This window comes from Podarcis vaucheri, assembly GCF_965113315.1.
Source record: "Podarcis vaucheri genome assembly, chromosome: 12".
Taxonomy (NCBI): domain Eukaryota; kingdom Metazoa; phylum Chordata; class Lepidosauria; order Squamata; family Lacertidae; genus Podarcis; species Podarcis vaucheri.
This window is the reverse complement of record NC_138750.1, coordinates 2,658,365-2,685,407: the sequence shown is the minus strand read 5'-3', so window position 1 is coordinate 2,685,407 and position 27,043 is coordinate 2,658,365. Positions and strand designations below refer to the sequence as shown.

Below are 27,043 nucleotides of genomic sequence, written 5' to 3'. Positions count from 1 at the left end.
GCAACGTTGTTGTGGAGTGCCTGCTTTACCCAGACCTAGATCTGCACTCCCGGGGTGCCTGTTCCTCGCCCGGCTTCCTGCTCCTGACTCTCCGGTGTTCCTGTTCCTTGCCCGGCTGCCCGCTGCTGGCCCACCAGTGTTCCTGTTCCCCGCCTGGCTCCCTGCTTCTGCTCTACCAGTGTTCCTGTTACCCGCCTGGCTTCCTGCTGCTGCCCTACCAGCGTTCCTGCTCCCCCGCCCGGCTCCCTGTTTCGGACCTCGCGTCTCATCTAGTGATCGTCTACCCTGCTAGTGACTCTGGACTGAACTTCGGCTATTAGTACCTTTCCCCCCCGGGACCAGCACAAATATACTCGGAGTCGAGAGTGGATTTCATGCTCTTTATTCAGCTCATAGTGGTGAGGAAGAATGAAAGTTCCCCCAAAGTATCTGCTTTATATACATTATTTACACAATGGGCTGCACGTGATTGGCTAATTTCGGAATTCTCCTGTAAGCCAATCAGGTTGTGGATTCACTTCCATCTGGAGCTGGATTGGGTGGCTCCTACAGACCAATCATACTGCTACATTGTTCTAGGACCAATCAGACTGCTGCATTTTGGATCCTATTGTTCTGGGACCAATCAGTCTGCTGCATTTTGGATCCTATTCAACTCAGTACGGCATTTTCTTTCTTTCTCTGTCTCTCCCTCTCTCTCCACTTCTCTTTTCCTTTCCCTTTTAAGAAGTGGGTGAAAATGGGGGGGGGGGCGAGGCTTCTGTTTGCACTCTAGTGTAAGTTTCATTGGCATCCTGTTTGTGAGGCAACAGAAGGGGTGCCGAGACTCGGGAAGATTTACCGCCAGGGTATTGAGTGGAGTGGGTAGGTGCCTTCATTAAAATCAAATAAAAATAAATAAGGAACAATGTAGGAGAGGATGCAAAAATTATAGGAAGCACCTGCAGTTTTCTGATAATCATTGAAGAGCAACCGAAGTCCTAGAAAGTAAGTCCCGCTGTAGGACTTACTTACGAGTAACAAGCCTAGATAGGGCTGAGCTGCTTGATTTGACAAAAAGGCAGGAGGGTGGGAAGCTAACCCTTCGCAGTCTCAGTTGGAGCTTTCTCCCAGGTAAATGTGCATATTTCTGGACAGGAGTGCTAAGGATAGCACTGTTAGGCTGCAGCAGAGGATTGCAGCATAACAGTTTAAGCCTACTTAGAAGTAAGAACTGCTGAGTGCAATGGAGCTTACTCCTAGAGAAGTAGGTGTACAATTCTGGAGTGGAGCGCCACTGATTTCAATAGAGCTTTTCCAAACTGTGTAAGAACTGTGAGGCTTGTAGAGAAATCACATCTTGCAGGTCAGCTGGTTGGCTTTCTGTTGCAAATGGAATGTGGCTATCTCTGAGTTTGTTTGTTTTTAAACATATTATTTATTTTTACTTATTTCGTGAAATTTCTATACCAAGTGATTGTAACTGCCCTGCCCCGCCCCGTCCCCAAACACCCCAAGGCAGTTTACAGAAAGAATAATACAACGAAATTATTATTGAAAACAATTAAAACATCCAAAGAATTGGAAGCAGCAATAAAGTAAGAACACATCAGCATTCTCAAATGCATAAACAAAAATGTTCTTAGCAGGCGGCAAAAGGAGTACAATGAAAGCCCCTTTTCAACAGAACCCATCAAAGCAACTCACCACTCTGACTTCAGAAGCAGATTATAAGAAAAATAGTTGTAATCTTTTGTATTGTTAACCTGTTTTAGGCTGTAAAACTTAACAGGGCTTTCCTCATTTAGCTATTTGCTTGAAATATTTTCAGCCCCCCCCCCTTCTTCACAAGGGACCCCAGGGTGGGGTGCAGTAGCTCCATTTGAAAAATAATAACTATCAGCACAATGATAAACAGCACTCTTGCATCTGCCCACAAGACAGGATTTTAGGTAGCTCTGAATTTCACAGGTTCCTTTTTATCTGAGAGGTACTGTAGCTCTGGATGCGGGGGGGGGGGGGGGTTCCTGCCTTAAGAAGATCTCCCTGGGCTCAGTAATTAAAAAACTATTACACTGGCAATGGCCCCTTCGGGGGCAAAGCACTAGAAGGAGTGGCAACAGTCCAGGCCCAGGCTTGCTTGGAGGAAACTTGGATACGTTCTAGTCTGGCTTCAGGGCTGGCCATGCCACTGAACCTGCCTTAGTAGCCCTGGCTGATGACAGTTGTTGGGAGAAAGATAGGAAGTGGAATGTGACCCTGCTTGTTCCCCTTCATTGACTGGCGTTTTCAGTGCCATGGTATCCTTTTGGAGCATCTCAGGGAGGTGGGGGTTGGGAACCCTGCTCTGCTCCTACCTCCAGGGCCATTTCCAGAAAGTAGATATGGGAGGCTGAGCACCATGGGAGTTGTCCTGTTGTGCTCAGCAGGGTTTCATCTTGTTCACTAAAGCAGTGGGTGGCGGCGGCAGTGTAAGTTACCAACATCTGAAAAGAACCATGTTTCTTTTGCTGGGTGGGTGGAGGTTTATTGTTATGAGAAAGTGACCCTCCAAAATTAATAATTTGGAAATGAGTCACTAGGTGCAGACTAGTACTCTAGCAGTTTTTACTTCTAGGTATAGATAGTCCTACAGTCCTTTAAATATCTCCAAAAGACATCTGTGCTGATCATGGAATCGTATACTATGATCTTTTGATAATACAGTATACAAATACTGTAATCAATCACCTAAATGGCACCACCTGACCTTGGTACGCCACTGAGGATGGCACACTTCTGATTTCTCTTTGGGAAGGGGCAAAAGTGTGCAATCTGTGTGCTGCTTTCCCTGGCGTGATCGGTGGTATGTTTTTAGCAGCATGAGACTCCCTAAAAAAAGCTCAACAACTTTGGGGGGCGCCGGGGGCAGATCTTTGCACCACGGCACCGCATATGCTAAAGACGGCCCTGCCAGGAGTACCCTTTTTTAAAAAAAGGCCCCAGTGAAATGGGAGGTGAGGGCAGATACCACACATTTTGACAAATGACCTTGCTTTGCCATACGCTACCTTGTCGTCGTCTTCACAAGTCATCACATTGGAGAAAGGGATCTCAGCTTTGAACATTTTACGACAATGCATAAGTTGAACCAGCAGATAACATACAGTCTTGAACTTCATTCTTTTGGCAGGCTTTATGTCAGAGAGAATGAGACCAGGAAATATCTGTAAGGATAATAATATAAATATATACCTTAGAATAATTAAATATATAAGCAGCTGTAGTTAATGCATTACAATCAGAATAAAAGTTGGATAGGTTTAATGAACACAAAACAAATATTTGTGACACATACCTTGGGTTTTCATAAAAGAGCAAAATAAAACCATAAAAGATCACAGGGAAGTTCACCACATAAAAATACAAAATGCCCATCGACAGGAGCCCCCCTATGCCCCCAATAAATGGAAAAGCAATAAATCCCCTCACTTCTTTGACAATCAACTTCAACTGCATTTCCAACTGTATTTCCCTAAAAATCCCAACATGCCAAGAGACAGATAATAACATTGGGCTATGCTGCAGGCCTGCCATATGCCAGGGTGGTGAACCTCCCCCCTTGGGCCAAAGCCATATCTGCCCCACCTCTCATGGGCCAAATGTGACAGGCGAGTGGGGCAACCTTGCTCCAGGATCACAAAGGGGGCTACACCAAAAGCCCTGCCAAGACAGAACCTGATGCACACCCGGTGCCTCTCATTGGTGGCAAAATGCCTTGTGTTGACCCAGCTGCTGAAATTTCACTGCCGGCACAGTTGCCAATGCAAAGCTGACTAAATCTTCTTCTTCTTCTTTGGCAATCCCTCGTAGCCAAGTAAGATTGTCTTCCATAAACCATGAGTCCGTAAGTAACTGTGGAGGCCAATTCTGGATCCATATGTTCTTCCACAGTGGGGACATTGGTTTCTGGGTGGGAGTTGATCACGGTGTGGATTTGCCATACGTGCCTTCCTCTTAGCACATTTCTCCCTTGTGTCCTGAGTTTGTGTGTCTTCAGAGCCCATGACACCTTTGGTAAAGGCTGCTCTCCAACTGGAGCACTCGCAGGCCAGTGTTTCCCAGTTGTCAGTGTTTAGACTACATTGTCTTTAAACCTCTTTTGTTGACCACCAGCATTACGCTTTCCATTTTTAAGTTCGGAATAGAGTAGTTGCTTTGGAAGATGATGATCAGGCATCTGCACAACATGACCAGTCCAACGAAGTTGATGTTGAAGAATCATTGCTTCAACACTGGTGATCTTTGCTTCTCCCAGTACACTGATATTAGTTCGCTTGTCTTCCCAAGTGATGTGTAAAATTTTTCGGAGACACCGTTGATGGAATCTTTCGAGGAGTTGGAGATGGTGTTTATAAGTGGACTTCCTATAAGCACTTTCTGATGAACCTACCAAAGTCAGTCATGGGAAGTAGTTCATTTAGAGCAGCACTGCCAGTTCTAAGTAGAAGAAGCTCTTCAAGGACTCAAGCTGAGACCTTGCCCAGTCCTGTTCTCCATCACCCTCTAACTGGGAATGCCTTGGTTTGTAGCTTCACACAAATCATGTAAAGTCTTTGTCCATACAAAAACGCTGCATATATTAGCCTGCTGCTGTGTATATAGTTGTGATTGCGGAGTTTTATGGGGAACTTCTACAATTGTTTTATTGTTTAAATTTTGAGTTAATTTTGATGTGGTTAAATTTGTTACTAGAAGCTGCCTTGAGCTTGGTTTTATCACAGAAAGGTGTCATATATATGGCCAGATAAATGGGATATCCCACCAACTTATAACCCCTCTGCATAGACAGGATCCTGTGCAAAGAAATAACACCATTAAAGTGAGAGGGGTCCAAAACCAGCCTCTCCCAGTCTGAGGTCCTGTAGATGTTTGGGAGTTCAGTTCCCATCGGCCTCAGCCATCATTGTCAAAGTTCAGCATCAGGTGCAGCACCAACAGGCCGCAAATAAAATATTTAAAAGTGGTGAATATTTTAGAATCTGTCCTCATTTAAAAGTGTAAATGGTACATGAAGAAGCTTTTATACATTATTGTGTCCACTCTAGATTTAATGAGCCTACCTTGATGAAGGAGCTTGTTGTCAAAGCAGATTAGAAGAAAATGGGGTGTTACATATAATCCTCCTTTAAAGCAATTGCAGGGCTTGGAAATGGAACACATCCCCAGCCATCTGTTGCTGCTAACGCTGAGTGTTATTCTTGCTGTCTTGCTGAAGCCAGTTCATGTTAATATCAAAAAGAACAATGCACTGAGAATACAGTGATTTGGCCACATTTCAACATTTAGAGGCTCATGGGAAAATAATGCTCTATTAAATCAGCAAGAAATGTGAATGTTCAGACCATGGCTGCTGTGTCTTGCTCAATATAAAGGAAAAACAGTTCAGTCTCCTACTTCTCGTGATATGATGAGGTAGAAGAATACACTGGTCAACAACAAATTTGTTGTCTGCATTTTTTCAGTTGATTTAGGATGAATCTGATGTGCCGAATCCAAAAATCACATTGGTTTTGCTCAATCAGGTCAAGTTTTTGAGCTATGGCACGTCTTTTTTATGTTTTTGTTCACATGTACGCTTGTGTGGAGCATTTTAGAAGACGTTGGTGGGGGTAAAATGCCATGTCGAATAATTGTTTTGATTGGAAATGATTATTTTAATGACAAGAAGTAATCAGGTCCGATAGTTCTGGGTGATTATGTTGAAAAGGGATCAGTTTGAAGTCATAAAACCTCGAAATCTTCCATAAATTGGTGCGGCAAAGCATAAAGTTGGGGAATCAAAACTAAGTTAATCCTGATCTTCAATCAGCACGTCGTCCTGTAGCTCATTGTGATGAGATTCCAGTGCCTATCTTCGGAGAACTTCCTGACATTAGTGATGAAGATGCCTCCAGTGTTGAAGGACATGAAGAAGAAGAAGTGGTTCTTGAAGATGATGCTCCACATCCATTTTCCCAAAAGGAGTTGAATGATCTAGTTCGTGACCTCAGCTTGTCAAAGGACTCTGCCGAACTGTTGGCATTCAGAGTGAAGGAAAAAACCTCCTCTCTGACAGTGCTCGCATCAGCTTCTTCTGCAACAGGCATCAAGAGTACCTCCGTTTTTTCTCGGAAGAGAAGGACTTCGTGTACTGTGCAGATATTGCACAGCTTCTGCTCAAGCTTGGAGTGCCACAGTACGAATCCAAAGATTGGAGACTGTTCATTGACAGCAGCAAGCGATCATTGAAATGTGTTCTGCTACACAACGGCAACCAGTTTGCCTCTATACCCCTGGCTCACTCAACTACACTGAAGGAGAACTATGAAGCGGTGAAGTATGTGCTGGAGAAAATTGGTTATGATCAGCATAAGTGGTTTATTTGTGTTGACCTGAAGATGGTGAACTTTTTGTTGGGACAACAGTCTGGCTTCACCAAGTACCCATGTTTTCTGTGCATGTGGGATAGTAGGAACCGTGCTCAGCATTACACGAAGAAGGACTGGCCTGTGCGGGAGGAATTGGTGCCTTGCAAAGAAAGGAACGTCATCAACGACCCTCTGGTGGACAGAGACAGACTACTCTTCCCACCGCTGCACATCAAGCTCGGCTTAATCAAGCAGTTCACCAAGGCTCTGGACAAGGATGGTGACTGCTTCCCTTACTTGTGCCAGGCTTTTCCAGGATTGACCATGGAGAAGTTGAAAGCTGGCATCTTTGACGGTCCTCAGATCCGTCAGCTCATCAGAGATCCAGAGTTCGGAAACTCAATGAACGAACTGGAACTGGAAGCGTGGAAGGCATTTGTTCTGGTAGTGAAGAACTTGCTTGGCAACAATAAGGCCAGAAACTATGCAGAACTTGTCAACAACATGCTGACTGCTTTCAGAAACCTGGGCTGCAACATGAGCGTCAAGATGCACTACCTATTTTCACATATGGATTGGTTTCCTGAGAACCTGGGTTCAATGAGTGACGAGCAGGGGGAGAGATTCCATCAGGACATGAAAGAGATGGAGACCAGGTATCAGGGTCACTGGGACGCAGTCATGATGGCTGACTACTGTTGGACTCTGAAGAGAGATCTTACCGCCGCTGAGCATTCCAGGAGTTCCAAGAAACGGAAGTTCAAGCCCTGAAGTTTGAAAAATGGTGAAGCAACATGCAATTTACGTGTACTTACCTTTATCAATGCCCACCATTCAGTTTACAGTAAACCTGACCTGATGAAGAGAAATGGATGCCATTTCCTGATTCAGCAGTACAAAAATACCCTAAATCAGTTGTAGAAATCTAGACAACATTCAAAAAGTAAAAAATTGTTGCCCATTAAAACAGATTACATAGAAAAACTAAGGAAGTTTGGAAATCAGTCCGCAAGTGAAAAATAACTATGAAAAGTCTTGGTGCACCAGAATGCACTGCTAAGTGACACAATGACTGATCTAAGGCTCAGTGGAAAAGCAACAGACCAGTAGAATTCAGGCAGCATCCTGCCTTGCCAGCTTCCCAGATACTCCGTTCATGCATCCCAGAGATCTAATGCTGTTAGCCAAGCTGCAAAGGAACATCTGTCGCTTCAATAAATCAGTTGCTGACACAATAATGGAGAGGCTGCTCTTTGCTTTTATGCAGTGATGATAGATGATAGCAGCAGCTCCTCTCTGGGTGGGGTGTGCATTCCTCAGAAATAGGAAGAAGCACATCAGCTCTTTGACCCGTGCACAAGTAACAAACATGGGGCTTGGTGATGTCTTCTCATGGTCCATCCTAAGCTATTTCCTTCAGTCCCAACACCATTCAGTCTCTTTGTCTTCCTTCTTTCCATGGGTTTCTTGTGGCTCCCTTATTCTTCAAGTCTCTTCTGCTTCTGTCTTTAATAATTTTTTTATTAATTTTAACATATAAATTATAAAATGTACCACAAAACTTATCACTTATACAATCTTTTTTGACTTCCATCAGCACCTCTGATGATCCACCATTTTAACCACTTCTTATGCATTTCTTAACTTTATATTGCCTTTACATCTCTTAACTAATCATCCTCCCCCTTATCCATTTTTACAATACTTCTAATAATACTCCTCACAAAACGTCTTGCAACCCTACAAACATCATCTGTTCTTCACAATTACTTTTCAAATAATCCGTAAATTTACTCCAGTCTTCCGTGAATTTCTGGTCTCGCCGGTTTCGAATCTTTCCTGTTAGTTTATCTAATTCTGCATAGTCCATTAACTTCATCCTCCATTCTTCAATCAACGGTAACTCTTCTTGCTTCCATTTTTGGGCCAATAATATCCTTGCTGCTGTTATTGCATATAAGAAGAGCTTACATTCCTTTCTATTTATATCACTCCCCACAATGCCCAATAGAATTGCTTCTGGTTTCTTTATAAATGTATATTTCAACATTTTTTTTCAACTCATTATATATCATCTCCCAGAAGCATTTCACCTTTTTACATTCCCACCACATGTGATAAAATGTTGCCTCTTTTTCTTTACATTTCCAACATTTATTACTGACTTTATACATTTTTGCTAACTTAACAGGTGTAATATACCATCTATACATCATTTTCATCACCTCTTCTGCTTTTGTCATTTGCCTCTGAGACCCCAACAATAACAGGCATATAATTCCACAAGAATTATTAGCCCGAACACAGCTTTGTACTGGCCCATCTGCTTAGGCCAGTAGTGGCCAAACCCAGCCCTCCAGATGTTTTGAGACTACAACTCCCATCATCCCTAGCTAACAGAACCAGTGGTCAGGGATGGTGGAAACTGTAGTCCCAAAACATCTGGAGGGCCAAGTTTGGTCACCACGAGCCTAAAAGAAAAACTGGAAGCAATTTTTGAAAAACTCCTCTGTCAGACCACTTGAAGGTAATTCCTACTTGCTGTAATTAATCAGGAGAGCAACTATTTACAGGCCTTGATATAAGATAGTATCAAAAGCGAATAACATAGGCATTCTACATAAACATACATGGCAAAATTAAAACAAGGCCTCTGTCTATCTCCACTGAAACCTACAAAAACTGTGTTGTCTGCCCTACGGCAGCTTATACATAAACCCAGCCAGATAGGTGGGGTATAAATAATATTATTACAATACTATACAATACAAATACCTTTATTGGCATTACAAGTTGTTATTAGTATTGTTGTTGTTGTTATTAATTATGCAATGTAAAACCTCAAATAGCCAATATTAGAATTGTACATAGAATTGTACATCCCGATAAATAAAGCTTACAGTCAGCCGTATAGTATCTGAAATTGCAAATGCGCTTGCCAAAAAGGGCCGGAATTTCAGAAGTACAACTCCAATCTTTCTCAAGAAATGCACTTCTCAATTCAGCTCTAGTGCTGAGAAGACAAGGAAGTTTAGTTATCAGTACCGCCATTAGGGATACAAGAAGAAGTAATTTTTCATTCTGCTCTATATTTGACACATGTAGCACTGTTTTATTCTACCAAAGTTCATATATCACCCAAAGCTATATTATTTGACACACTCTTTGCTGTGGAAAAATAATGTAACTTACATAATTCATTACGTACATTGGATAAGTTACATTGCCATTGTGTTATTCTATCCCATTCATTTTGATGCAAAGGAAATTATGCAAATAAGATGGGGGAATTACTAGATTTATTTCTGTTCCATGGTCAATTTCCTGTTTCCATTTCCTTCAGAATTTTCTGACATCCCTAACCACAATAAGAAGCCTTGGTTCAGAAAGAAAGTACACGTTCAGCATCTCGATGTGAGTATCTGTGAGTTGTTCTATACCATTTCAGGTAGGGGAATCAAATACATCAAATGCATTTTGGGGGCAATTTCTGCTGCTGCTTCAGCAGCCAGAACTTCCTCTAATTCATATTTGAATGTGAGCTGTCTTTGCAAATAGGCTGTTCTACAGGGCCTCATCATACAGGCCGCAGAACAATCACCCAGCATCCTCCCAGTTTGAAAAACTGCAGTGCTGCACCAAGCATCTAAGCTCAGCCACACTGAAAGGCTCTCTTGGGCCCTTGTTATGTGTGCAGAAAGAATTACATTGTGCTGTCTCAGATGGTTTGGGGGAGAAATGCCCTTTGTAAGGCAGCCAGGACATCATCTTAAGGCATATTAGCAAGTTGTGCTAGTGCTGGGAGGGCCTGGATTATTTGATTGAATGTGATGCTGAACCCAGGTTTCCTAACCCTGCAACTCCCTTGGAATGCTAATATAGGGGCAGCATTTGCATTTGAGAACACACATTCCTCAAATTAAGGTAGCTTTGTCCTCAACCACAGGGGAGCTTTGTGTTCCCCCTCCCACACAGTAGTTTCCTATGAAAAGGCGTAGCTTAGCAGCCAGATAACTGAGAGAGGTTCACATAGCACATACCTGACTGCCTTTGGGGGGCTAGGCGCATTTCTACCAGGGGTGAAACTGGGCTTTATTTCACCTGGGTCAAAGACACAATTTGGTACCCCCCCCCACACACAACTGCGCATTTGCACACAGGCTGGGAGCCTCAGTGCTGCCTCCTGCAGGCTTTACCCAGGCCAAAAAACCTAGCTAGCTCCCCCCCCGTAGCTACAGCCCTGTTTCTACACATCTGTTTACCCCCATCTTTTCTCATCATCAAAGCAGAATTTACACACACCTCTAAAAGTTTTCCAAACCATTAGATAGCTAAAGATATGAAAAACAGCATTGTAAAGCACTGTTGAACAGAGAAACATCCAGCTGAAACATCCAAGGCAGGCATTGCTTACAGAAGCATAAAAGGAAGCTCCCCACAGGTCCAGCTATCAGAACACTCATCACCCCAAAGGTCAGTTGTCCAAACACAAATATTTATGCCCAAACCTTGCAATACAAACAGCTAGTCCGCCCAGTTCCTTACTTTTAAGTAAGCCCATTGTACACAATTGCTGCAGATGAAACATCATTTTAAATGTGATGTTTTATGTTCTCCATCCTTACAAATATCAGAAAGACTTGAAAAGACACCATGCTCACATGCTGAAATGTAAAAACAATGATAATTATAATGATGATGATAATTATAATAGTTTTATTATTTGTAACCCACATATCTGATTGGGTTGCCTCAGCCACTCTTGGTGGCTTCCAACAGATATAAGAACACAATAAAACATCAAACATTAAAAATTTCCCTATACAGGGCTGCCTTCAGATGTCTTCTAAAAGTTGTATATTTATTTATCTCCTTGACATCTGATGGGAAGGCCCGCTGCCTGGTTCCCTGTAATTTCACTTCTCTCAGTTTTTAAAGATATGAAGTCAACATTTAAGGGCACGATGAATGATTTCAGTGTGATTTGCACAAGAGAACTTTCAGGTAAAGTGTTCTGTAAAATACTAATCTAATAAAAATAGGAAAATGATGGATGAATGTTACTTACTGGCATCATGCTTATTTCTTATTTATTTCAAGTATTTATATACTGCTTTTCATCAGAAAAGATCACAAAATGGTTCACAAAGAAATCAAACAAATAAAATACAATATATACTCCCACTCCCTCAATAATCACACAAATTCCATGCCGTTTTATTTTATTCTTTATTTTTTTGTAAATATTTTTATTGCTTTTCTCAGGTACAGAAATAAAGTCAGATACATAAGAAAAAAAGAAAAAGAAGAAAAGAAAAGAAAAAAAAAGCATCCATCTTTTCTCAACATTTTTTCATCACCAACCGGACTTCCCCACATCTCCCTCATCCTGCATTCTTTATAATAAAGATGTCAACAAATTATTATCTTGTTTCGTGTGTTCATTGTACTTTCAAATAGTTATATTTTAGGTTTAAAACACTTAATAACAATTTACTTTTATCTTGGTATAAATATAGTATCGTTTTAAACTTTAGTCCCTTCATATTTTTAATCTAATTTCCCATAACGCCAGATCTTGTTGCTGAAGCTGGATTTTTCAAATCATGCAAATTTTTAACATTCATATAACTTGTGATATTTTTGTAAATAGTCCTTAAACTTTTTCCAGTCCTCCTCCATTGTTTCTTCTCCCAAATCTCGGATTCTGCCGGTCATTTCAGCCAGTTCCATGTAGTCCAATAACTGCGTCTGCCACTCTTCCAGTGTGGGCAAATCTTGTGTCTTCCAATATTTTGCAATGAGAATTCTTGCTGCTGTTGTTGCGTACATAAAAAAAGTTCTATCTTTCTTTAACACCTTCTGGCCGACAATGCCCAGGAGGAAGGCCTCTGGTTTCTTAGGAAAGGTGTACTTAAACACCTTTTTTAACTCATTGTAAATCATTTCCCAGAAGGCCTTCACTTTTGGACAGGTCCACCAAAGGTGAAAGAATGTCCCTTCAGCCCCATGCCGTTTTATTTTAGACTGAATACTTTTTTGTTCAAATGTTTCAGTTCTCTAAGTGTCCACAGTGAAAGAGATTGACCATCTAACTGACATGGAGTGTTTTAGCTCAGCGTTTCCTGTTCAATTCAAATAGAAGTTCAGCTCATGGATGAAAATTCACGTGAATCGTTTATGATGTCACAACACCATAGAAGAATCAGACCACAAAGCCTATGCAGTTAGCAGCCAGAATGAAAGACATACCTTCCTCCGGTGAGATGGCACAATGAAAAAGGTCTCAATATTATGCTTCTTCAAAAAACTGTTCCTTTCATGGCCATAGCCTGGTTCTACCTCGTAGTCCCCATTCAGGCACTCTAAGGTGGTCTTTGTAATATGCACTTTCCTAGAGATTAGGTGGGAGTAGGCAAGAAAAAAGACAGTGCCTTGAAACATCATAGGCTTACTTACTCTGCGGTACATAAAAGCTTCTGCTAGGTCACAATTTTTTTCTAGCCAATGTGTATACACACACACACACACACACACTGAGCGTGAAGAAGGGTGTTTGCTAAACCCCAACCCAAATCCTCAACTGGTTTGGGTAGGGAAATCTTGGATTTTCCCAAAAAGATTGTCTCATCCAGTTTGGTCCTAGCACCAAACTGATAAATGTTTGCAACGGATGCCCTTTCAACAGAGTTGGTGGCATATTAACACACTGAGAGTCTTGACATGGTGCTGACAGTGGGGCCACCCCTCTGACATTTGCAGATGCCACAGGCTTTTCCTGCAAGAATTCACCACCCTTCACTGGGGCCCTGAATACCCTTCAGCAAAGACGTAGCAAGTGTCACTGGTGCCTGGGGTGCATACCACTGGTGCTGCTGGAGTGACTCCCTGCCACCCAGCAGAGCTGCGCTGCACATCTGCCCAAAGGGCACACCCACACTGCCCTGCCAACTCCACGCTGTTTTGCAAGGCTGCAAGGCTGCGTGAAGAGGATGCAGGGGGCATGCGCCATTCTGGTTCTCTTCACGTAGCCCTGCAGCATCACAAAGCAGTGTGGGGCTGGTAGGGCAGCATGAGTGCGCTCCTTGGGAACATGTTTGTTGTGCCCACCAAGGGCCATGGGGAGCAGGGGCACAGTGGAGCAGGGCTGGCAGGGGATTGAGGAGCAAAATTCACCCACCAAAAAAAGCACCCTCCCAGGGTACCCGCCCCTCTGGCCCTCCCCACACGACACCACTGGGTGGGTGGCAGAACTTCAGGCTGAGACTTACCCAGGCAAGCCTCCAGCCTCCATTACATTAGCCAGAGTCACATCATTTGACCAAACATCATACTGCCATTTGCGAAGGCCCAGGACACCACAAAGCACCCTTCCTGTGTGCAGGCCGACCCTCATGTTGAGATCTACTTCAGTGGCTTCAGCTACTGATCTAGAAAACACAGAATCAGAATGCAGTACATTAGAGAACATGAGCTAGCTGGGCAGCAGCCGAAGAAGGAGCAAAAAGGGTTTTCTTGTGTGTGTGTGTTTCTTTGTGGCTGACTAGCTGCTCTCCCTGTGCAAAGGTCAGAGGGGGCAGGGTTTCTGTTGAGGCAGGTGATTGGCTGTGGGAAGAGCTTATCAGAGCTAGCTGGGCAGCGGCGCATGCCGCTAGGCGCGCGCAGTTTGATCCATCTTTTAGATTTAGGGGAGCTAGTCTCAAACGTTTGTTGGGGGAGACCTAGGTTTTTTTGTGGGCGGAGTTATTTGTCCTGTCTTCACACTTTTTATGATGGAGGACCGCTGTAGCCACCCCCAATGCCACGTTCTCAAGATGGAGGGGGAGGGAACAGCTGCAGTCGCCTGTGGTTCCTGCGCAATGTTTGCCATCTTGCCAAAGGTTGCAGGCAGCTTTACCTGCAGCAATTGCATGTTGATTGCCCTCTTAAAAGACAAAGTCCAGCAACTGGAGGAACGTGTAGCTACGCTCCAAAGAATTAGAGAGCTGGAGCTCTTCTTGGAAGCGACAAAGCAAACCGTCTCCACCAAGGAGGAGACAGGGGACTCCCTTGAGAAGGAGGCTAGTTTACCAACACAGGAGCCAGATATATGGAGAAACGTGACTCAAAGAAGTAGGAGGCCCAGGGTTCGTTCTGATTGTTTAGAAATACACAATCGCTTTGAAGTCCTCTCCCAGTTTGGTGTAGTGGTTAAGAGCGGTAGTCTCGTAATCTGGGTAACCGGGTTCGCGTCTCCGCTCCTCCACATGCAGCTGCTGGGTGACCTTGGGCCAGTCACACTTCTGTGAAGTCTCTCAGCCCCACTCACCTCACAGAGTGTTTGTTGTGGGGGAGGAAGGGAAAGGAGATTGTTAGCCGCTTTGAGACTCCTGAAGGGGAGTGAAAGGCGGGGTATCAAATCCAAACTCTTCTTCTTCTTCTTCCCCTAGCATGGAAGACGAAGAACAGACTCCATTTGAGGATCTCTCCCTCATTACAGCCGATCAGGTATATGAAGACGAGCAGCAAAGTCAGTCCTCAGGGAATGTGCAGGAGACCTTTCAACGGACAGCTCACGGAAGAACCCCGACCAAACCTAAGAGGAGGTGTGTAGTGGTGATAGGGGATTCCCTACTGAGGGGAACAGAAGCAGTGATCTGTGGGCCTGACAAGATGTCTCGGGAAGTGTGCTGTCTCTCCGGGGCTAAGATCCAAGATGTAACTGAACGACTGCAAGGAATCATAAAACCCACTGACAAATACCCCTTCCTCTTGGGTCATGTGGGAACCAATGACACTGCAAGCAATAGCCTCCAGAAGATCAAAAGAGACGACGAGGCTCTCGGGAAGAAATTGAAGCAACTAAATGCACAAATTGTCATCTCATCCGTCCTCCCAGTTGAACGACGTGGCCCAGGGAGAGAGGGAAAAATAGTGGAAGTGAACAGCTGGCTTCGCAAATGGTGTAAACAGGAACAGTTTGGATTCTTAGCTCACGGACTGCAGTTTCTTGAAAATGGACTTCTGGCAAGTGATGGGCTGCACCTCACAACGGTTGGGAGGAATGTTTTTGCCAAAAATCTCAGAAACCTCATCAGGAGGGCTTTAAACTGACTAATGTGGGGGAGGGAGAAGGTAGGAGTCTATCAATTGATGAAGATGATCATCCAAATGTCATAGACCAAATGGAGCAAACAGCATGCAGACCTAGTGGTGGGAGGAAAAAATCCTTAAATAAGAGACACGGGGGAATGATTAATGGACTTCAATGTCTGTACACTAATGCGCAAAGCATGGGAAATAAACAAGATGAGCTTGAGCTCTTGGTACAGCAAACTAAATATGACATTATAGGCATTCACTGAAACCTGGTGGGATAAGTCCCACGATTGGAATGTAATGATGGGGGGATACAATCTATTTCAGAGAAACAGATCAGACAAGAAAGGAGGAGGAGTGGCGTTATGTGTCAGGGATGTGTATACCTGTGAAGAGATCCAAGATTTAGAACCTCAAAGCCAAAGTGAGAGCATTTGGGTCAAAATTAAGGGAGAGAAGAATAACAGTGACCTCATTGTGGGAGTTTACTATAGATCCCCAAGCCAAACGGAGGACATAGATGATGCCTTCCTGGAACAGATGGCCAAGCATGCAAAAGGAAGGGAGATAGTAGTAATGGGGGACTTCAATTACCCGGATATTTGTTGGATGTCAAACTCAGCCAAGAGCATACGGTGAAACAGATTCCTCACTGGCCTTGCAGACAACTTCATTGTCCAGAAAGTGGGAGAAGCAACAAGAGGAACAGCCATTTTAGATCTGGTCCTAACCAATGTTGATGACCTGGTTAGTGGGGCAGAAGTGGAAGAATCATTAGGCGCGAGTGATCATGCTCTTCTGAAGTTTACTATACAGCGGAAAGGAGCAGCCAGGCATACTAGGACTCAATTTCTTGACTTTAAGAAAGCCGACTTCATAAAACTTAGGGAAGTGCTGGGTGAGATCCCATGGACAGTAATACTAAAAGGAAAGGGAGTTCATGATGGCTGGGAGTTTGTTAAGAGGGAGATAGTAAAAGCACAACGTCAGACAATACCAATGAGAAGGAAACATGGAAGGTGCCTAAAGAAGCCAGGGTGGCTATCTAAAGAACTTTTAACTGAGTTAAGATTAAAAAAGGATGTGTACAAAAAATAGAAAAGGTGGGAAACCACCAAAGAGGAATTCAAACAAATAGCCAGCACGTGTAGACACAAAGTCAGAAAAGCTAAAGCACAGAATGAACTCAGGCTTGCTAGAGAGGTTAAAAGCAACAAAAAAGGCTTTTATGGGTATGTTCATAGCAAAAGGAAGAACAAAGAAACAGTGGGGTCACTCAGAGGAGAAGATGGTGAAATGCAAACAGGGGACACAGAAAGGGCTGAACTCCTCAATGCCTTCTTTGCCTCAGTCTTCTCCAATAAAGAAAACAATGCCCGACCTGAAGAATTTGGAGCAAATGATTCAGCAGAGGAAACACAGCCCAGAATAACTAAGGAGATAGCACAAGAATACTTGGCTAGTTTAGATGTATTCAAGTCTCCAGGGCCAGATGAACTGCATCCAAGAGTATTAAAAGAACTGGCAGATGTGATCTCAGAACCACTGGCAGTCATCTTTGAGAATTCCTGGAGAACAGGTGAAGTCCCGGCAGACTGGAGGAGGGTAAATGTTGTCCCTATTTTCAAAAAGGGGAAAAGAGAGGACCCAAATAATTACCGCCCAGTCAGTCTGACATCAATACCAGGGAAGATTCTGGAGCAGATCATTAAGCAAACAGTCTGTGAGCACCTAGAAAGGAATGCTGTGATCACCAATAGTCAGCATGGATTTCTGAAAAATAAGTCATGTCGGACTAACCTGATCTCGTTTTTTTGACAGAATTACAAGCCTGGTAGATGAAGGGAACGCAGTGGATGTAGCCTACCTTTATTTCAGCAAGGCATTTGACAAGGTGCCCCATGATATTCTTGTAAAGAAGCTGGTAAAATATGGTCTTGACTATGCTACCACTCAGTGGATTTGTAACTGGCTGACTGACCGAACCCAAAGGGTGCTCATCAATGGTTCCTCTTCATCCTGGAGAAGAGTGACTAGTGGGGTGCCACAGGGTTCTGTCTTGGGCCCGGTCTTATTCAACATCTTTATCAACGACTTGGATGATGGACTCAAGGACATCCTGATCAAATTTGCAGATGACACCAAACTGGGAGGGGTGGCTAATACCCCAGAGGACAGGATCACACTTCAAAACGACCTTGACAGATTAGAGAACTGGGCCAAAACAAACAAGATGAACTTTAACAGGGAGAAATGTAAAGTATTGCACTTGGGCAAAAAAAAAGAGAGAGGCACAAATACAAGATGGGGGACACCTGGCTTGAGAGCAGTACATGTGAAAAGGATCTAGGAGTCTTGGTTGACCACAAACTTGACATGAGCCAACAGTGTGACGCGGCAGCTAAAAAAGCCAATGCAATTCTGGGCTGCATCAATAGGAGTATAGCATCTAGATCAAGGGAAGTAATAGTGCCACTGTATTCTGCTCTGGTCAGACCTCACCTGGAGTACTGTGTCCAGTTCTGGGCACCACAATTCAAGAAGGACACTGACAAACTGGAACGTGTCCAGAGGAGGGCAACCAAAATGGTCAAAGGCCTGGAAACGATGCCTTATGAGGAACGGCTAAGGGAGCTGGGCATGTTTAGCCTGGAGAAGAGGAGGTTAAGGGGTGATATGATAGCCATGTTCAAATATATAAAAGGATGTCACATAGAGGAGGAAGGTTGTTTTCTGCTGCTCCAGAGAAGCGGACACGGAGCAATGGATCCAAACTACAAGAAAGAAGATTCCACCTAAACATTAGGAAGAACTTCCTGACAGTAAGAGCTGTTCGACAGTGGAATTTGCTGCCAAGGAGTGTGGTGGAGTCTCCTACTTTGGAGGTCTTTAAGCAGAGGCTTGACAACCATATGCTCTGATGGTGTTTCCTGCTTGGCAGGGGGTTGGACTCGATGGCCCTTGTGGTCTCTTCCAACTCTATGATTCTATGATTCTATGTTATCATCTTTCCCCTTTCTGTTCCCCACAAGGGTAAAAGCTTCAATGTATGCAATACTATGAGGCCAAAACACCCGACTTATTTTTAATTCCTTGGATGTGGACCACGTAGTAATGAAGATTAAACTTTGTGTTATTTTTTAATCTTTTTAGGATGGCCACAACGTTTCAAGACTCGATTACTGCAATGCACTTTATGTGGGGCTACCCTTGTGCTGCACCTAAACAGTTGATAGGGACAAACAACTGTCTGCCCATGTGGTACCAGGTCAGAAACCTGGCTCCATGATAGTACCACCTGAGCCCCTTTATCCCTGCCCAATTGCTGAGATCTTTGAGGGTGTCTCTGTTGGTGGTCCTCCAACTAGAAGCTGTGCGTGTAGGGTTGTGGGCCCAGGCATGGACCTGTCTCTTGATTGGGATCAGACAGACACTCTCCTTCAGGTATATGGCAAGGACTTTCTTATTCCAGTGGGCATTTTAAGGTAGTGTTCCATCTGAAGGCAGCCCTGTTTAGGGAAGATTTTAATGTTTGATGTTTTATCATGTTTTTAATATTCTGTCTAAAATGGTTTATTCATGATTGGCCCAAACACTGTCCTTCCTACAAGGTAGCAGGCAGAAACTTTTGCAATTGCCTCATCAAAGAGAGTAACACACCAAAGTCAGAGTCTGACTCCTTGAGTTCTGGTGAAACCTGAACACCCACATGGAGCAGTGGATAGGAAATTGCTCACAATATTAGTCTTCACAGCCTAACAATCAGCGAAAGTCCATATTGCCACATGAGATTCCTGGTCTCCTCTGGCTGGAGGTTGCAGACATCTCTGACCCATAGATCTTCAGATGCACCATGAGATGTTCCCAATGACACAAGCATCTCTGGAGAGGACAGAAATGCAGTGTCTCAGAACTGTGCTGCTCCACCTGAGCTCCCAGAAGTGATTGGAGATATTCAATAGACAGTCTCTCAAACCAGATGTGGTCAAGTCATCCACCACCCTCCTAAATTTGCTCACTTTGTTATGGGGAGTAGTAAAAGACTTTTCCTCAATGAGGAGTCACATTTGAAGCTCTGACTCCAAGCATTTTTATTCCAAACTGGAAGATAGTTGAAATATATTTAAAAAATATAAAAAATTGTCCGGTAGCACCTTAGAGACCATAGAATCATAGAGTCATAGAGTTGGAATAGACCACAAGGGCCATCGAGTCCAACCCGCTGCCAAGCAGGAACCACCATCAGACCAACTAAGTTTGTTCTTGGCATGAGCATTTGTGTTACTGGACAATTTTTTTTATTTTTATATATATGTCTGCTGCATCAGACCAACATGGCTACCTGCCTGAATCTGGAAGATAGTTGTTCACATTCCTGTAAATAGGAAAGGATGTAGCATATATGACCCATTTCTTTAAAAGGTTTGGAAGCTCTCCTTCCTCCTTGGATGGGTGTTGCTTCCTCCTTAATCCAGTTAGAATTGGCTTGGGCATGGGTGCTTGTGTGTTGTTACTGAACATTTTTGAAGCTCCTTTGATCCCTGCTGCTTCTTGGTCTTAGGGTAGGCATGCAGAAACGGCATCTCAGAGAGTGACTACTTTCCTCTGGACCAACATCAGTAAATAAGGAGATGCTACTGCGGGGGGAGGCAGGCCAGGAGGAGAGATCATCACTGTCCCAAACTATAGTTTCCCATGGCGTCTGAATGGGAGCAGCTCCCAGCTCTGCTGTATCAGCTGTTGATTGTGGAGAAGGAACTTTTCATTCACCTCCGGGAGACCCTGAAAAGGACCATGTGTGTTCTGGTATGTGTGGGAGTGTGGGGTGACCACACTCACCACTGCCATGCTACCCCTGGACTGCTTGCTATGAAACAATGTGAGCCTTGGGCCAAAAAAGTTGAGCCACTCCTGCTATGGAAGGATGCAAGCCCATGAAGAACTTACGTGATGGTGTCAATCATATCCAATCCCATTTCCACACAGCAGTGGGCATGATCTGTTTTGGGCTGGGTCAGTCCTGACACACAGTAGTAACAGTCCCCTAAGATTTTTATCCTTCTGCAATGATTTTCCTAGAGAGAGAGAGAGAGAGAGAGAGAGAGAGAGAGAGAGAGAGAGAGAAGTTTTTACTGTGGCAGTACATGTCTCTACACTTCTGCATAACATGTTCTCTAATACAGTGGTACCTCGGGTTAAGAACTTAATTCGTTCTGGAGGTCTGTTCTTAACCTGAAACTGTTCTTAACCTGAAGCACCACTTTAGCTAATGGGGCCTCCTGCTGCCACTGTGCCGCCGCCACATGATTTCTGTTCTCATCCTGAAGCAAAGTTCTTAACCCGAGGTACTATTTCTGGGTTAGCGGAGTCTGTAAACTGAAGCGTATGTAACCTGAAGCGTATGTAACCCAAGGTACCACTGTACTACTCCCATAGCTGTATCACAACCCCCCTGATATGTGCAGCCTTTGGCTTAACACATTAGAGCTCAATTACAACTGAAACTATCAGACAGGTTCCACATACGTTTTCATATGCACTGCACAGAACTGCAGTGTCATACGGGTACCGGCACCTGTGCATATTCATCCTAAGAATTTTAGGATTTATGTTTGCCTTCCCTTTCTCTTCCTCCTTAATTTCCCTTTGGTTGAAATTTAAATTGTGAGCTGTCTAGAGCAAAGTATATGTACACAGAAACTTTGGCTGCTGCTCTTTTTGGAGTATGGGGCTATTCCAACACTCCTCTATTTTTCTACAAGAATTGAGGAGGAATAGAACAAAACCTCTTCCCTTTAGGCTCACTTTGCAAGTATAGCAATGACAATACAATTTTTCTGTATGCAGCAATGTAAAGTCTGGAATAATTGCATTTGCAACAATTTGTTTCTCACTGCAAGTCCACATGTTTTTCAGGGCAGTTCTAACGTCTTTCTCCAACACGGCATACAATAGTTGTGTTTTCTCATTGCTGATACCATGCATTGAACTAAGTAGCATATATTTTTCCAGGTGTGCCTGGAGTTCTTCAGCAACCACTCACTCAATCAATCAATCACCTTGCCCAAGAATGGAAGATTTGAGACTGGGCGATAGTTGGCCATATTGGACACGTCTAAAGATGGTTTTCTAAGAAGCGTTTTGATAACCGCCTCTTTCAGCAGGTCAGGGAAGGCTCCCTTACAGAGATAAGCATTCACCACCCCACGAAGCCCATTGCCCAGCCCTTCCTGGCTAGCTTCTATAAGCCAGGATGGGCAAGGATCAAGCAGACAAGTGGTTGGTTTCACTCGTCCAAGAAGCCTGTCCACATCCTCGGAGGTAACAGATTGGAATTGATCCCACGCAACTTGACTAGACAGGATTCTAGCACTCTCCTGCCCCAGCCCTGCTCCTACGGTAGAGTCTACCTTTTACCAAATCTGAGTGAATTTATCTGCAAAAAACTTTGCAAAATCATTGCAGGAGATCATGTGGCCCGTACTGGACCCCAATGGAGCAGATGGTTCCGCTAAATTGTGAACCACTTGAAAGAGTCTCCTGCTGCTATTTTCCGTGGATGCAACAGAGGCGGTGAAGAAAATCTTCTTTGCTGTCGCTATCGCCACTTGGTAGACTCGGCATTGAGCTTTAACCAGTGTCCGGTCAGCTTCAGAATGAGTTATCCACCACTGGCACTCTAACTGTCTCAGCAATTGTTTCATTGCCCTCAGATCCATGGAAAACCACAGGACTGTCCAGGCTCCATGCAATTGGAAAGGGAGCTTCAGAGCCAAAAAGTCAATAGCCCTGGTTAACTCCACATTCCAGTGGGCCCCCAGGGAATCATCTGGAAGGCCATTAACATGGGATAAAGTATCCCCTACCACTCTCTGGAAACCATTTGGATCCATTAAGTGGCAGGGGTGGACCATCCGAATCAGTCCCACCTCCCTGCAGAGGAGAACAGTTGCAGAGAAGTCCAGTTGCACCAGGAAGTGATCTGACCATGGCACTTCTTTTGTTTCACTTTTACTTAGTGTCAGCTCACCAACATCCATAGAGGTGAACACCAGGTCTAAGGCATGTCTGCAGCTATGAGTTGGGCCAGACTTATTCAGGCATAGCCCCATGGAGGCCATGCTTTCCACAAAGTCCTGAGCAGCCCCTTGTAAGGTCATGTTGGCGTGGATGTTAAAATCCCCCAGGACAACCAAATTAGGTGTCTCCAGGAGAATATCTGCCACAACCTGAATCAGCTTGGCCAGGGAATCCTTGGTGCAGCAGGGAGGTCTGTACACTAAAAGGAATCCTGTACTGCCCCTATTGCCCAGCTTCCAGAACATGCACTCAGAAAACTGGGTCTTCCCAATAGGATGCCTGGTGCAAACTAATGACTTCCTAAAAATAACTGCAACTCCCCTCCCCGCCCACAAGGCCTGGGTTGCTGTGCGTAAGAGAAACCTGGTGGACAAGCAGCGGCAAGGACAGGCCCATCTGCTTCATCCAACCAAGTCTCTGTTACACATGCCCGGTCAAGTCCTCCATCCACGATCAAGTCATGGGTGGCAGTGGTCTTATGAATCCTTGACCTGGCATTGCACAGCAGTACCTTCAGGTCATGTGGGTCTCCCTTGCTGATTCCAGTATCCGTCTGGTCAAGACCAGACCCGGAGGCAGGGATAGTCTTCAAACAACGACTAAACCTGCCTCCTCGGGAATGACATCATCTGGTCTTAGCATAACTCCTCCTCCTACCCGTGATCACTGAGATTGGTTGTCCCAGTGCATCCCCCCCCCCCCCGTGGAACCTGCCCCAGCCATTTTGTTGGCTGGGACCCACTCCCAGGCAGCCTTGACCCCTCCCCTTAAAATCAAATTAAAACCTATACAAAAAATAAAAAAATAAAAAAAAACCAAAACAGTAAAAGTTACAAACATACCAAAATTAAACAAATTCCCAAACCCGACTAAACATCCATCCCACCCCCCACACCTGAGGCCTCCTTGGAGTCTTATAAGCTGTGGTGGTGAGTATGGGGCCTCCCCCAGGCCAAAGGTGGAAAATGGGCTTCAAGGGGGAGCGGTCCTCCCCAATACTCACTAGCAGAGCAACAGCAGCAAAGTCTTCAAATAACAAATGAAATAACTCAGCACATCTGTGTAGCTTTAATTACTCTCTTGTGGATACAATCTCATGGTTTCAGAGCACATAAAAGGAAAATGAGCATGGAAATGGGGAATTATTCAAATTGTTACAATGGATTGCAAGGAACAAGATTTAAGCAAAACTCTAAAGAGGTACCGCATTTTTCAGTCTATAAGATGCCCCCATGTATAAGACTTTTGGGGGACTCATGGCCCCACATATAAGAAGCCCCCTGATTTTTGACATAGTTTTTTAGGAAAAAAACCTAGTCTTATACACGGAAAAATACAGTACATGATCGTAACCTTTAATTTAGCTACTAAGATGAAATTTGCAGGTATGCATGTGTTGAAGGTTCACAGGAGTAGGAAGAGAAAAGAATGAGACATTAATCTGGTAGGAAGCTGAAGAGACTTGGGGCACAGGTAGTCTTTTCATCACTCCTTCCCATTGAAGGTCGTGGCCCAGGAAGAGAGAGGAAAATAGTTGAGGAATACCACTGGCTGTTAAGGAAGGGTTTGGTTTCTTGCAACACAGTCTCCACTTCCTTGAAGAAGGACTTCTGGTGAGAGATGGGCTGCATCTCACAGCGGTTGGCAAGAATGTGTTTGCTAAGAGTCTCATGAACCTAATCAGGAAGAGTTTTATACTAGATCTTTTTTTTTTCTTCAAAAGATATTTATTAAAGTTTTTTTAAAATATAACAATAAAAAAAATAAAAAGAAACAAAATACAACATAAAAACAGTTAAAAAACAAATAATTTTCCATAACATATCTTCCTTACGCTTATTTCCCCAGACCTCCTCATACCTCCCTTCTTTGTATTCCACTTCAATTTGTTAGTTCAGCAAATCCTTACCATTAAGCTTTTACCCATTTATAAACCTTTTTTTTCATATCTCCTAAAGCATTACAGCTAGAAACCCCATCCAGCATCCTTTTAACATTCTTTAATTTTACAATATTTCTGTAAATAGTCTTTAAATTTCTTCCAGTCTTCTTTCACCAACTGGTCTCGGATTCTGCCAGTCATTTCTGCCAATTCCATGTAGTCGATCACCTTCATCTGCCATTCTTCCAGAGTGGGTAAATCTTGTGTCTTCCAATACTTTGCAATGAGTATTCTTGCTGCTGTTGTAGCATACATAAAAAAAGTTCTGTCCTTCTTTAGCACCAGTTGGCCGACAATGCCCAGGAGAAAGGCCTCTGGTTTCTTCAGGAAGGTATATTTAAATACCTTTTTCAGTTCATTATATATCATTTCACAGAAAGCCTTAATCTTTGGGCACGTCCACCAAAGGTGAAAGAATGTACCTTCCGTTTCTTTACATTTCCAACATTTGTTATCGGGCAAATGATAGATTTTTGCAAGCTTGACTGGGGTCATGTACCACCTGTATATCATTTTCATAATATTCTCTCTTAAGGTATTACATGCCGTAACTTCATACCTGTGGTCCATAACTGTTCCCAGTCAGCAAACATAATATTATGTCCAACATCTTGTGCCCATTTAATCATAGCAGATTTCACCGTTTCATCCTGAGTATTCCATTTCAACAGCAAGTTATACATTCTTGACAGATTCTTAGTTTTGGGTTCTAACAGTTCTGTTTCTAATTTTGACTTTTCCACCTGGAAGCCGATTTTCTTGTCCAAATTATATGCCTCCATTATCTGATAATAATGAAGCCAATCTCTCACTTTGTTTTTTAATTTTTCGAAACTCTGCAATTTCAATTTGTCTCCTTCTTGTTCCAAAATTTCCCAATATGTCGGCCATTTGGCCTCCACATTGAGCCTTTTCTGAGCTTTTGCTTCCATTGGTGACAACCACCTTGGGGTTTTATTTTCCAATAAGTCTTTATATCTTACCCAGACATTAAACAATGCTTTCCTGACAATATGGTTTTTGAATGCTTTATGTGCTTTGACCTTATCATACCATAAATATGCATGCCATCCAAATACATTGTTAAAACCTTCTAAGTCTAAAATGTCTGTGTTTTCAACCAGCAACCAGCAAAAGGCTGCTGATTCATAGTAAAGTTTAAGGTCTGGCAGTGCAAATCCACCCCTTTCCTTTGCATCTGTTAATATCTTAAATTTTATTCTGGGCTTCTTGCCCTGCCAGACAAATCTAGAAATATCTCTCTGCCACTTCTTGAAGCAATCCATTTTGTCCACAATTTGCAATGTTTGAAACAGAAACAACATTCTTGGCAATACATTCATCTTTATCACAGCAATATGACCCAGCAGTGAAAGCTTCAAGTTTGACCAGATTTCTAAATCTTTTTTCACTTCGACCCAGCATTTTTCATAGTTGTCTTTAAATAAGTTCCCATTTTTGGCTGTCATGTTAATCCCCAAATATTTCACTTTCTTTACCACAGTCAATCCTGTCTCATTCTGAAACCTATCTCTTTCAATCGGTGTTAAATTTTTCTCTAAAACCTTAGTTTTTAACTTATTCAATTTAAAACCTGCCACTTGACCAAATTCTTGAATCAGTTCTAAAACTCTTTTAGTACTAGATTCTGGCTCCTGTAGCGTCAATACTAAATCATCTGCAAATGCTCTTAGTTTGTACTGTTTGGCTCCGACCTGTATACCTTTAACCAACCGGTCCCTTCTAATCATATTTAGCAGAACCTCCAGGACCGATATAAAAAGCAATGGGGAGATTGGGCACCCCTGTCGTGTCCCTTTTTCTATCTTAAATTCTTCCGTCACCACATTATTTACAATTAATTTAGCCTTTTGTTCAGAATATATTGCACCTATACCATTTTCAAAACCTTGGCCGAGTTTTATACTAGATCTTGAGGGGGAGGGAGACAACATTACAAGCAACAGAAGAACACCTGGTACTGGGGATAGTAGCTTCACTGATGCACAGTAAACTGAGGTGGTATTCCAGATACATGCTAAAGGGCAAGAAATTACAGGAAGAAAGCAGTTACAGGTAGGTAGCCGTGTTGGTCTGCCATAGTCAAAATAAAAAAATTCCTTCCAGTAGCACCTTAAAGACCAACTAAGTTAGTTCTTGGTATGAGCTTTCGTGTGTATCTGAAGAAGTGTGCATGCACACGAAAGCTCATACCAAGAACTAACTTAGTTGGTCTTTAAGGTGCTACTGGAAGGATTTTTTTATTATTATTTTGAGGAAGAAAGCAGTTAGAGGGAATGACTCATGGTTTCAGTTTTCTCTAAATGCACAGAGACAAGCAAGACGAATTGGAGCTTTTAGTACAGGATGACAAATATGACCTGGTAGGTATTATTGAAACCTAGTGGGATGAGACTCATGAATGGAATGTAGGAATTGAGGGGTATAACCTGTTCAAAAAGAATAGACCAAACATGAAGGGAGGAGGAGTAGCATTTTATGTACGTAAAGGATGTGTACACTTGTGACGAAATTTATGAGCATGGAAAGCAGATTGAGAGTATATGGGTAAAAA

The 27,043-nt window shown here is 43.3% G+C and overlaps 1 protein-coding gene and 1 long non-coding RNA gene across 5 annotated transcripts in view; one reads left to right on the top strand and one right to left on the bottom strand.

Annotated features, from left to right (window-relative positions):
• LOC309515173 (adenylate cyclase type 1-like) overlaps positions 1–27,043 on the bottom strand; it is a 239,820-nt gene that overhangs the window by 56,695 nt on the left and 156,082 nt on the right. For all 3 annotated transcript variants that reach the window (XR_014212333.1, XM_082192762.1, XM_082192763.1), the window contains 4 exons: positions 20,394–20,521; positions 13,640–13,798; positions 12,621–12,762; positions 3,030–3,185 (listed from right to left, as the gene is read on the bottom strand). Coding sequence is in view for 2 of the 3 variants with exons in the window: in XM_082192762.1 (XP_082048888.1) it covers positions 3,030–3,185; positions 12,621–12,762; positions 13,640–13,798; positions 20,394–20,521 (585 nt within the window). In the remaining variant the exon portion in view is untranslated. The remainder of the gene's footprint in view (positions 1–3,029; positions 3,186–12,620; positions 12,763–13,639; positions 13,799–20,393; positions 20,522–27,043) is intronic.
• Positions 1–27,043, top strand: part of LOC309515264 — a 94,132-nt gene that overhangs the window by 37,504 nt on the left and 29,585 nt on the right. For both annotated transcript variants that reach the window (XR_014212373.1, XR_014212374.1), the window contains 2 exons: positions 9,712–9,782; positions 12,511–12,629. This is a non-coding gene — a long non-coding RNA (uncharacterized lncRNA). The remainder of the gene's footprint in view (positions 1–9,711; positions 9,783–12,510; positions 12,630–27,043) is intronic.